The sequence below is a fragment of the Papaver somniferum genome, unplaced genomic scaffold (assembly GCF_003573695.1).
Source record: "Papaver somniferum cultivar HN1 unplaced genomic scaffold, ASM357369v1 unplaced-scaffold_107, whole genome shotgun sequence".
In the NCBI taxonomy this organism is placed as follows: domain Eukaryota; kingdom Viridiplantae; phylum Streptophyta; class Magnoliopsida; order Ranunculales; family Papaveraceae; genus Papaver; species Papaver somniferum.
In genome coordinates this window covers 1,673,313-1,686,339 of record NW_020619603.1, presented here as the reverse complement: position 1 = coordinate 1,686,339, position 13,027 = coordinate 1,673,313, and the positions used below count along the sequence as shown (strand labels likewise).

General features: G+C 36.1%; 1 protein-coding gene across 1 annotated transcript; it reads left to right on the top strand.

Moving 5' to 3' along the window:
- The first annotated feature begins 872 nt into the window (after positions 1 to 872).
- LOC113328343 lies at positions 873 to 1,922 on the top strand. The gene has a single exon (XM_026575460.1). It carries the CDS (start codon positions 873 to 875, stop codon positions 1,920 to 1,922), a length of 1,050 nt encoding a protein of 349 aa, XP_026431245.1.
- The last annotated feature ends 11,105 nt before the right edge of the window (positions 1,923 to 13,027 follow it).

Genomic DNA, 13,027 nt, shown 5'->3' with positions numbered 1-13,027 from the left:
CATGTTCGGCGATAGTGCCAAAGTAAAAAAACTTGCATTACCAAATGCTAGTACAAGTCAAAATCATCAGACAGGTAGTCAAAATGAATTATTTCAGAGTGTTGTTAGTAAAATATTTCAAAAGCACAGTAGAGATGATGTTGATCAAAAGATTGCGAGATGTTTATATATAAATGGAATTCCCATGAATGTTCTTCGATCTCCATTTTGGGCAGAAATGGTCTCTGTCATTAATAATGCACCAAAAGGATACAAATCTCCATCTTATGAAAAGGATAGAACTTCTTTATTAGACAAGGAGAAAATGTTGGTTAAACAAGCACTGAATCCTTTAGTGACTGACTGGCAGACTCATGGAGTTTCAATTGTCTCCAATGGTTGGTCGAATTTGACCAATGATTGATAAATATTATGGCATTGTCGGATGGCAAGGCAATGTTTTCAAGTGCACATGATGTTTCAGGAATAGAGAAAACTGGTGAGAACATTTCTGCGATACTCTTGAAAGTAATTGAAGAGATTGGGCCTTCGGTTGTCGTACAAGTCCTCACTGACAACGCGGCAAATTGCAAACTGGCTGGAGAACTCTTTGAAGAAAAGTATCCACATATATTTTGGACGGGATGTTTAGCACATACTCTGAATTTATTAATGAAGGACATCGCAAAATCCAAAGAACCAGCCATTTCATTTGTGAAAGAAACATATAAAAAAGGCAAGGATATTGTGAAGTTCGTCAGGAATCATTCTCAATGTCTGGCTTTGTTTAACAAGTTTATCCTTTAGAGGTTCTTAAATCAAAGAAAACACGTTTTGGATTTTATTTTGTCGTGTTATCCCGGCTTGTCGAGGTAAGAAGTTCTCTTATTACCATGGTGTTATCGGATGAATGGAAAGAGCTTAAGAAGCCTGCAATTGCAGAAGAACATGCAAACATCACCTCAATTATCATGGATGGGTATTTTTGGAGTAATGCGGATAAAGTGTTGCGCATAACAAAGCCGATGTATATTATGCTCAGATTTTCGGATTCCGACAAGGCCGTTATAGGAGAAGCATATCAGCAAATGGATATGATGCTGGGCTGTTTACAAGACACACTTGCAGATGATATAGATATTAAAAATATTATTCAGCAAATTGTGGTTCAAAGATGGAGTAAAATAAAAATTCCATTGCATTGCTTAGCTTATTTGCTTGTACCTAAGTATTACACAAATACATGGCTAATGAAACCAGCTCCGGGTGGCGTTAACAGGAAGAAGCCTAACTACGACAAAGAAGTTCAGGATGGGTATCTAGCTGCTATCGATAAGATGTTTCCAATATCGGAAGAAGCTGCAGTTATACGACATCAAATTAGTGATTTTGTGAGTAATGGAGGTTCTTTCGCGTGCCCACAAGCTATAGCGGATAGAGCAAGGATGAGTGCAAAACAGTGGTGGGGTTTATATGGCGGAGGGGCACCGGAGCTTTGCATCTTAGCTATGAGAGTGTTGTCACAAAGTGTTAACTCTACTTGTGCAGAAAGATGTTGGAGCATATATAGCTACATCCACAGTGTAAAGAGAAACAAATTGGGATCTGATAGGGCTGAAAAACTTGTGTATGTTCACTATAACCAACGTCTTCTTGCAAGGCAAAGAGCCGATTACGAGATTCAATATAGAAACTGGGATGTAAATCCGGAAGAAAACAACATTGAAGAATCTATTGAAATAATTGAAGCAAGGGAGCGACACACAATATCTGATAATGAAGTGGATTACTTTACAACACAAACACCTGCTGTCCTCCATCCTCCCCTACACCTCCACCTCCACCTCCACCACCACCTCCAAGTTCACAAGAACATGAAACACTTGCACAAATGCGAGTTCAGAGTGCTTGTAAGAAACACAAGAAGCAAAAGAGGTCAATGAATGAGATATATTCCTGCACTTAAGTCACATTTTCTAAATATTTATGTACTTGTTTTACTTCTTGATTACAATATTGGAAAATTGGTAGTATAACTAGTATTTTTGGAAAAATTTAATTCACGCTCCCAACTCGCTTCCGGTATTTCATTTTTTAAAAATTTTACGTTCCCCGCTTCCGTCCTCGCTCCCGCTCCCAATATCGTTCCCGTTCCTGGCTACTTAGGAAAAGACTAATATGTTAAGAGGTTACACTCAGTTCCCCTTGGATAGAATACGGAACTGATGAGTGCCCATGATTGTAGTTCAAGACACAAGATACAAGTGTTGACCCAAATGCTAAGATTTTGCACTCAGTTCCACGTGGATGGAACTTATGAGCGCTAACGATTGTAGTTGGAGACTGAAGACCCTATTGCAAAGACTAATATGCTAAGAAGTTACACTCAGTTCCAATTGGATAGAATATGGAACTGATCAGTGCCCATGATTGTAGTTGAAGACACAAGATACAAGTGTGTGACCGAAATGCTAAGATTTTGCACTCAGTTCCGCTGAAATGAAACTGATGAGCACTATTGGCAGTAGTTGAAGACAAATAACATTGGAGGAAAGACCAAATTGCTAAGAAATGATACTTAATGAACATGATTGAAGATAAAAGATGTTGCAATCATGCTAAGATATTCCACTAGTTCTACCCAAGTGGATCTGTGTAGTGCTAGTAGTTGAAGGCACAAAATGTAAGTGTGAGGACCTAAATGTTTAGGAATGTTACCAATAACGCGTAGTTGAATATAAAAATATGCTAGGAAATTTGACTCAGGTCCACTTTGATGGAACTGATGAGCACCTACAGTTGTTGTTGAATACAAATATGCGAGTGTGAGGAACGAAATGCCAAGACATTTCACACAGTTCCACTACGATGGAACTGACTAGCGCTAATGGTTTTAGTTAACATAAATGACATTAGAGGGGATACCAAATCGTTTAGATATTGTACTTTATGACCGTAAATGAAGGCAAAAGGTGCCGCAATGTAAAATGCTAAGAAATTTCTTGCAATTTCATCTAAGTGGAACTGATGAGCGCCAAGGAACGTATTTGAAGACACATGCCATGAGTGTGAGGAACAAAATGCTAAGCAACCGTAGTTGAAGGCCGAAAACGCTGGAGTGGAGGCTAAAATATTAAGAAGTTGCACTCAGTTCCACTTTGATGAAAAACATGAGCGGTGACATCTGTAATTGAAGACATAATACATTAGAGTGAAAAAAAAAATGTTAAGAAATTGCACCCTAAGTAACCTTGTTTAGCTTTTCTTATAATGCTGACTAGATTATTTGTAAGCTGCTAGAATATTTAGTTTTGTTATTTCTTTCATAATCAAATGGAGTTTTGTGTTGAATATGTTTGACAAAGAAGAAAACAGGTTATGTGTCAAATCCAAAGGTGTGCATTCTTGACTCCAGTTCAATGTATGCTTAATTTGCCTGATTGTTTTTTTCTAGAATGCCAGAGTTTTTTTTATTTTGCTTGTTGCAGGTCTATCATTCTTGTTCAAGGTTTCCGCCATTTTTCTGTTAACAGTTTAGAGTCATGCATGTATCTAGTCTCTGTCTTCAGGTTAAAAAGTAATCATCTGTAATTAACTCTTCACAAGGTCGAAAGGTAAACATTCTTAATTCTAACTCCATGTTTACTTTGTTATGCGTAAATTGTTTCTAACTTGAGCGTCGGAGTGTCTTTTTTGTTTTTTGCAGGTCTTGCCTTTTTGTTCCTGTGACAATTCAATAAGAAGAGTTTCTGAAACAGTATGCTGGTGCCTCATCGGGAATGTTGTCTGTTTTTGATGAGTTTTCCTCTATGGTATGACTGGATTAAAAAAAGGAGGCAAATCTTTACCAAATTTCAAATCAAAAGGTATATGTGTATATTCTAACTTTATGTTCATGTTTTCTTGTGTCATATACATTCTGACTTAAGCTTCAGAATATTCTTTTCTGTTTTCCAGGTCTTGCCTGCAACCCATGTTTAGCTTTGATTTTGTTTGTCAACTGGACTATTGTTGGAACATGTAATTTGTAATGGTATAAAATGTTCTAGATAAGTATAGAAAGATGTTAAAAATAAGCACTCTAGAATGTTCTAGAGTTAACTAAGTCAGTAGTCATTTGAAAATATCAATTAAGTATATTCTAGTCTAAATGTTCTCTAGATAATTCTAGAGAAGGTCGGTCAAGTACCTTAATGTTCAAGACGTAAAAGAAATGTGAGTGGGAAGAATCTTCTAGATAGGATGTTAGACTAGATAGTCAGAGAGATTTCTAGAGTTAGGGAAGTCCGTTGTAAAGCCTATAAATAGGCAAGCTGTGTGTCATTTGTAACTTAAGCAAGAACCAATTCAGTACAAGATATTCAATACAAGAGAAGTTACCTAGTCTTGCTTCACAATCACTTCACTACTAAAGTTAGGAGCTCTATACGAGCAACATCACTATGCTCGTATATCTCCACAAATATAAGTCAGAGTTTAAATTAAAAGAATTTCCAACATGGTATCAGAGCTTCAAAATATTCTAAATTTAGCAACTTTGTAGATATAGTTATATTATGTCTTCAGTTTTCCTTGTATGTAGGAATAGAAATGTGGGCATCCAGTAATGGTGAACCGATAAGTAAATTTGTAGGAATGCACTAGAAGTTCTATGGTACACCGTGGCTTGCCTTGGTTTATATGTTGTTCCCTAATGCGACCTTGTATCTGAAATGAACAGGCCTGTTGGCGAGGTTGGTAGGGAGGGTGAAAATGAAGGTAACGTTTTGATACACTTCCCCTGGTCATTTTCTTCCCCTAGTTGCAACAAGATGTAGAGAGGGTGTGCTTAGTATGCTTCCTTCTTTTTTTCATTTATGACGTCTTACAAATAGAGATCTGTTAAAACCATGAAGAAGGCGTTAACCTTGTTATTAAGCCATGGTAAACTTAAATTATGTTTTCATGCTTGGGCTTGATTTAGTACAGATATTCACGGTCTATGGGTTTGAAACTGGAATCAATATGTTTAGGTGAATAGTTAGACCGCACGTGTACGCAAAATATCTCAGGCTTTAGCTTAGAAATTGGTATGTGTAGCAAATTTCTTGGAGTTTAGGTAATATCCATCGATTCCATTCTTAACATGTCACTAGGTTTCTCCTCTATTTGATCATACCATAATTGCAGTAGGGGTTTCTCATTGATGTTGTCCATAGCATAAACAATTGTTGTTTTTTGGTTTACAGTTTACACATTTCATTTATCTGCTTCTTTTCGGGGTTTTGATGGTATTCTCATAGCATATATCCTTTTTTTTTTCTTTATATAGAAATTGCCATTTTCTTGAATGTTTCAGTCTTGTGAAAATGGTTCTCAATTCAGTGCTTCATGATTGTTATTGTGTAAAATCATGGGGCTGTGTAAAATGTTTATAAAAATCTGCATGTCTGTTGCTGAGCTTGCATATATAGGTCATAGGCGTCCCGAATGATTATACTTGCAAGTTGCTAGCCCCAGATTCAAAAAAAAGTTTAATGATTACTTTGTTATTAAGCTGTGCCCGCCTTTTTTGACTATGTTTATTCTTGTAAAACCTGTTGCGGAGAGCCGATTCTGTTGGTCATAAGATTCTAGAAAGAATTTCTTGAATTTGGTGCTAAGAAAAAGTTACTCAGGGAGCACTTTACTTTCAGATTTCTTTAAAGGTTGTTGTGAGTTTCCTAGCTAGTATATTTACTTGCTATGTTTTTAATATCTTCCGCACCTTAAACTGAATGTGATCCCATTTTATAAACTTTTGCTTGTTCCTGTTAGTCTTCGCTCTACCAATGATTGGTGGTGGTGGTGCCAACCTAACTGGGTTTCGGCAGAGTCATAGTATGGTAGTTTACCTTGATGTTGAACTCATTGAAATCTTATTTAAATCATGAGTACCCATAAAAAGATGATATGAAGGTAACCTGTTTTATGTAATCGTCTCCTATCTGAAATGTCATCTTAAATTTACTACAACTAAGAAAAGTTTGAAAAGTTTATGATTACACTGGCTAAGTCTAATTTATGGTAGTCTTGTTCTTAAATTTACCAAGCCCGTTTTGATAGTCTTAAAGTGAGGCTACTACAAACAATTTTCTAATTGCTTGTGATATCCCAAAGGCTGAACTTAGCAATTCTAAAGTGCAAGAAGTGCAACTGTGTTGTTTTGAAGCCAGATCACATATCTTAGCCTTCTAATAAAATATTGTATGGAATGATGAAGTTTAATTGACAAGTCTACACTTCTCAAGGTTTTCCTCGCAATCCACCACAAAATAGTGAAACCCCAATCCTAATAATAGAATAAATCAAGATTTTATCGCGACCGCAATTTTAGAGAAATGCAAAAGTGAAAGCCTGTGGGGTCGTTTCTATAACGATAGCTAGCACAGAAAACCGCCTTTATATCGGGTGGTTTGGTGTTTTGATGATCTGCATCAAAATGGTTGGAAACAATCAAAACTTCTGAAAATATAATTTTACTTTAATACCTGGTTGATCATTTTTTTTTTTGGGCTCAAGAAGTTTTGAGTCCAAAAATTCATGACATTCACAAAAAAAAAAAAAAAAAAAAAAAACAAACAACAAACACAGTGCAGAAGAATATATTACTTAAGCTTAAAACAACTTTATTGTGCATAATCAGTCGTATACACAAATTTATTACTTGAACAACTTTATTACTTAAACATTTTCTTTAATGTTTTCAAAGGAGAGAATGAAGAATAAATTCAGTCGTATCAACACCACCAACTCTAAAAGCTTTGAGTCCACAAATTCCATTATTAATACTTGATGATGATTCATTTAGGACTTCTTGTTGATGTAGTTGTAGGTTGGCATGGTTAGGAGGATGATAATACATCCTAGCTGTATGTGGACAGTGAGAATAAAATCTTGCTGCAATTCTAACTCCGAAATCTAACATCTCCATATATTTCCCCATCTCTAGACCCAAAATTTGGAGAAATATATATAAATAATACAATCAACTCTGAAACAAGAAAGAATTAATTCTAATAGAAATGAATGAGTGCTCGTTTAGAATACATCCCAACCCATGAAATGAATGAAAATTGCTTGGAGGAATGAATATGATGAGTTTGAGAGTTCCTTTATTTATAGTGGAACTTTTCCCATCTCTTTCCATTTCGTGTTGACCAAAAAAAGATTGAAAATTATGCATGTTTGGAATGTCCCATTGGACTACGCGAAAACACAACGACGATGGGTTCTAGTAGTCGATGATATTAGTCAAAGGGTGCATGAATGGAGTGACCACAGCGATTTTCCTGAAAAATCAACATTCAACAAGCACGCATGGTGTTTGAATTGAATTACCTTATTCTAGTTTTTTGATGAAAGAAAAATCCTAGCTAAAACAAAGATCAATAGCTAACAAGTTTGAGTTAAGTTTATATATATAACCCATAAAAATAAATGTAACCTGGAGCTAGCTTCAGCAACTAGAACAAACATTTGCCGTTTATCCTCTTGGATTTGTAAAGGAAAGTATCTATAATTTGGATTCAAATAATAATTTGGTAATGCATCTAGACATTGTTACCCGGTTGGCCTATAGCTGTAGCAGAGTATCTACAGCGTACGTCGACATTAATGGTATACAAATGCAGCTAGATATAGCAGCTGAAATAAAATTAGTTGCTAGCAGTTGAGCGGCGCCCAATCACGGGGTGGAGCCAGCTTATGGCATGGTGGCGCTACCTTATTTTCCTACTCACTAGATTTTATGTCCGTGCTACTCATCGGGCGGACTTGAAAACCATCCACTACCATTTGGTTTGATGTGCTTTGCTTCGCCCCGTTGTGTATTTTTTATTTGGTGTCGCGGGCTGCGCCTCGTCTTGGCCGCTCGGCTTCGCCTTGCCCGATGCTTTCTTAAGATTTTCAATTTGGTGTGGCTCGACTTCGCCTCGCCCCGTTCCAATGCATGTTTAGGATTTTTAATTTGGTGTGACTCGGCTTCGCCTGGTCTCATCCCGATGCATGCTTAGAATTTTTTATGTGGTGTGGTTAAATTCTGAAATGTGTAAACCCGTCAAAATAACACCTTGATGTTGTCATTCTTGCCAGCAACAACCCATTTTGTTCCTAATTCATCTATTATCGTGTTCTTGTATCTTTGTGTGGCCAGACTCTCTGCAATCCATCACTTAAAGTGCCCATAAATTGGGCAGAGACGTCACCGGACAACATCTTAATTGGCCGGAAATAAAAAAGCCGTCAGTTATCGGTCAACATCAGGTTAAGTTCCGATTAAAGTCAACGGTCAAGTGATAAAAGTCCATCAGTCAAGTCTGGTATATCATTGAGTCAAATCTGAGTCATACCGATCCGACTCAGACAGATAAGCCGAGTCAGTTAGTTAACTGGGATAATTTCAACAGTGAGTTTATTATCAGGCCAATGTTCATGTTACGCTATCATGGGACAACACTAGACATGCCAGACTCCAATGCTCAAGCCATGGCATTAATTATATCAGAATGATGCATAATAGCATCATTTTCTTCACTAATCTATCTATCACTTGAAATCTACAAAACTATAACTAATTGAGTTCAACATTAATCTATCTATCACTTGAAATCTACAAAACTATAACTATAAATTTCATCATTTCAATAATTCATTCGCTTCAAATAAACTTCATAATTCTTTCATACTTACAAACTCAGCTTACCTTGATCTTCAGTTGCAAGCTTTCACTAAAAACCATTGCCGTTGCAACACTACAACCAAGTTCAACTCAATTAGTTCAACACTATCAACTGCAACTCAACCTAAGATGAACCCATCCCCTGTAATACTTCTGGTTCAATGCACCAATACCATTGGTTACAACCGCTACTCATCGTACCACCACAACTACCTGTAATACCAATTCAAAATCCACCTATTCTTTGAAGTTTGAACTGCAACTCCAACAACATTACCATTACATCATTTAACACCAGTTCAAACATTCTCTTCTAAGAAAATTGTAAAAAAGTAAAACCCCTGAAGTTAGAACAGATAACATACCGTTAGGGCTTATCGGATATTCGATGAAATAAAATGGGACCAAACCTGGTAAACAAATTTTTATTTTGTATAGAGAAAAGGAGGATTGGTAGTGCAAATTCAATGCAAAATAAGGTAGCTATCAGCATATTCCTGCAAGCTAAATACAAAAGAAAATTCAAATAACAACCAAAGAGCAAGGGAAGTACCAAGATCTTCGGGAAACAACCCCCGGTCCCAAGCTATAAGTATGCCTAATTGTGGGGTGTTCCCAGCTCTCCCAGCTGAAAAAGCCTATTAGAAATCCGTGTAATGTTCCCAAGATTACCGGGTTGAGGTACCCCTTTTCCAGCGAAACATGAAGCTGGCTAATTGACTTCATAGAATGGAATACACACAATGTAGTATCAAATTTATTTTTCAATGAATTTTGGAGTACCTAATCTGCACCACCAGAAAAATGGAACTTTGGTTGGCTTGTAGGATTTTCATAACTACATCACAATCTTGAAGCAGTTGATTAAGAATGGTATTATCCTTTCTCTCTAAAAATGATAAGATGATACTTTCTACCTGATGATGCAACACACTATATATGAAATCAGTACCTGCAAGATGTATTTTACGAATCCCCATTATCATTTGGCTTCTGCTCATTAAAGCATGCTCCAGAAAAACACAAAATGAACCAACAACTTATTCAAAAAATTGCAAATTAGTTAAAATTAGCCATACTAAACAAAAGTTGGAGAGATGCATATGCTTTTAGTAAACCCACTCTTTATTTCAGGGGAAATAACACATTTAGTACATGCTACCTTGTGGCGATGCATCTCAAGAGAAGGGTTTAGTTCGCCTTAAAAGGTGGGTGAGCCTTTACTCTCGTGCATACGTTAAAAAGGTTAAGCAAGTCTCCTGCAAGAACACATAAACAGAAGAAATGAGATATAAAATTCAGAAATGAAATAACAGCAAGAAAAAATATCTTGTTTTCCAATACGTAAACTGACCAATAGCTATTCATTCATCATAAAATGCAGCATGTATGGAAGATCAAACAAAAACGGAGAATTCTTTAACCAAGAAAGATCAAAGTTTCGATAGAACGCGAAACGTTTGGTTTATGACAAAGTTTAGAGAGTAAAGTTGGTTTTCCAAACAATCACATAAGTTCGACACAACTGAACTCAGAAGTCAAGAAATTTAAGCGAACCCATTCAATCGTATTAAGGCTTGTGCTACAACTTTACATAAAAAATCCTACAATTTGAATCAATTGGGTTGTTGACTGTCATTAGCTGTGATATCTATCAACTGTCAGTAGAGCAAGATTTGTTGACCTTTATCCGTTGTGGTATCAATCCACTGCTGGAGCTTGCTCGATGATTCTAAGGCTTTGACGAAGATTCTCTACTGCTAACATTTCTGGAAAAATAATGACAAATACATGTAAGGAGACGAATATCAGATGGATCCCTTGACCAATCAAGTCCTGTGATCAAGTACTACTACATGTTCATTCAGCCACTGTAGGATCAGAATCTCGCAATGACAATGTTTCAGTGAAATTATCAATGACACAACACAACAGCGTCGCAGAACAATTTCAGAAATGATAAAATAAATGACGTCAACTAAGATCACGAGAACGATATGATAGTCCTGCGAAAATTAGAGAGTTTGCGAAATTAACATTTGTAAGGTTGCGAGAATGTCGCAGACCATACCCGAAAATAAAGGACAGATTATCTGTCATCCACTATGTATTTCCTTATAAATAGTCGTTCGAGTTGTAAAGAAGAGAAGAGATATTTTTTGAGTAAGAAATAAGAAAATAGGAGAGAAAAAGTTCAGAGCTGAGATCATTTCTTGATTTCTTTATCTTTTCTTGTAGGAACATTCAAAGATTAATCAATAAAATTAAGAGTGGAAACCTAAAAATGAGTTGATTAATAATGAAATCATATGAGGGGTGTAGTGTAGGATTTCCTGCGATTTTGTCGCAATGACAAGAGGTGGCATAATAAGACTTTTTCAAACAAAATATCTCTTCTCTTATTTTTTGAGTAAAGAAGGCAAAATAAGACCATATGATCAAACAAAATATTTATAAGTATTCGTAACAAATTATTTTTTGCAAGAAAGATAATGAGAGGCAAGTATGGGAATCAATACACAAGAAGCATTATCTTTCTCATCAACAAAATATTAAAAGGAAAAGTTGACTCCAAAGTTGGTTGAAAAGTGTAACTCGCAAAAGTGATAAAAATAAGACAGTTCAAGAAGACAAAACTAAATAAGAAGCTCAAGCTTCAGTATTAATTTCAGTAGCAGGAGATAACAGAAATTCTTCGCCAATATTCTCGCAAGCCTCCCCTTCATTTCGTTTTGATCTTCGCCTTGACTAGCATCTTGATTATCGCCAGCAATTACTTCTTCAGGAGAAATTTCTTTCTCATTCTGATTAACACCAGCAGATGCTTCTTTAGAAGGAACTTCTTCTTCATCTTCTAAGAAATTATCCTCTGCACCGCTTTCGTAATCATAATCACTATCAGCAGGACGAGGAACTTCATCATCATCTACTTCTAAAGGATCAATTGATGTAGGAGGAAGAGAGTTGGACAATAAAATGTCATTTACAAGGACTTCAGCCCGGAGATGAACTTGGCGAAGAAGTGCTCTCTGATGATTCCTATCTTGAATATCCTTAAAATAAGCAAGATAATCAAGTCTTCTTTCTGCTCGGTCGCGAGAACCAGTAAGGTTAGAGAAGAGCAATGCATTTTCTTTGCGAATTTTGGCATATTTAGCCTCCAAAACAGAAATGGAAGAATGAAGACTCACCAAATGTAGCACTTTGTGGTCATCGTTGAGAGCATCCCCAAGTAGTAAAGACACACCAAGTATTTCTTCATTTGTAAATACATCATCCTCCCCTTGTTTGCACAAATTCGTCCACGAATTCTCCAAAGCATATTCTCCATTAGTGCCTGAACTTCTTCCTTGTTTGAAGACAATTCTACATCTACACCTTCCATTGTATTTACTCACCAAATGTAGCACTTTATGGTCATAGTAAAGAGCATCCCCAAGTAGTAATGACACATCAAGTATTTCTTCGTTTGTAAATACATCATCCTCCCCTTGTTTGAACAAATTCGTCCACGAATTCTTCAAAGCATATTCTCCATTAGTGCATGAATTTCTTCCTTGCTTGAAGAAAATTCTATCTCTACACCTTCCATTATATTTACTCACCAAATGTAGCATTTTGAGGTCATGGTTAAAAGCATCTCCAAGTAGTAAAGAAACACCAAGCATTTCTCTCAACCTTTTACGGTAACGAAATCCATAGAACTTGTCTTTAACGAAAGCCCAAATTGGATTCTTATATATTGACTTTCCATTTTGTTGTAGCTTGAGTGAAGGCTTGCTTCCGATAATCATTGATTCACATAATTGAAATTGTTCCCGAGGTCCCCTTGATATAATGTCTTCCACTTCTATGTCGTACAATGGCTCACCAAAATCTTCTATTTCACTATCATCAAGTACCTTGATAATTGTTGGATACAATGGCTTGTGCTCTTTTATCTCTTGAATGTTAGATGATAGTACTTGCTCCAATATAGTGAAATAATTAAATATTTGATCAACATTCATGCCCTCTTGATATATTGGAAGTTCACTTTCTATTTCATTTTCCACATAACTCAAATAACTATCATATTTTGGTGGAGACATTTCATCAAACACCTTGTGAGCAATTTCACCTTCTTCATAGTTTAATGAGAAATCAAATCTTGCTGGAGGTATTTCATCAAACATCTTATAGGCAACTTCTTGATTCTCATACCCACCAATGGAAATTGAATTCTCTAACTCCATTTCATCTTTATAATCATTAGAGAGTTCAAATGAGTCCATATAAAGACTTTCCAACTTCTTAATTTTCTCTTCTACTAGTTGACACATTTCATCAAACATCTCATATCTCATTTTA

Bases quoted from the DNA above. Each gene is read 5' to 3' on its own strand.
- LOC113328343 (XM_026575460.1), top strand. From the start codon at position 873: ATGGTGTTATCGGATGAATGGAAAGAGCTTAAGAAGCCTGCAATTGCA.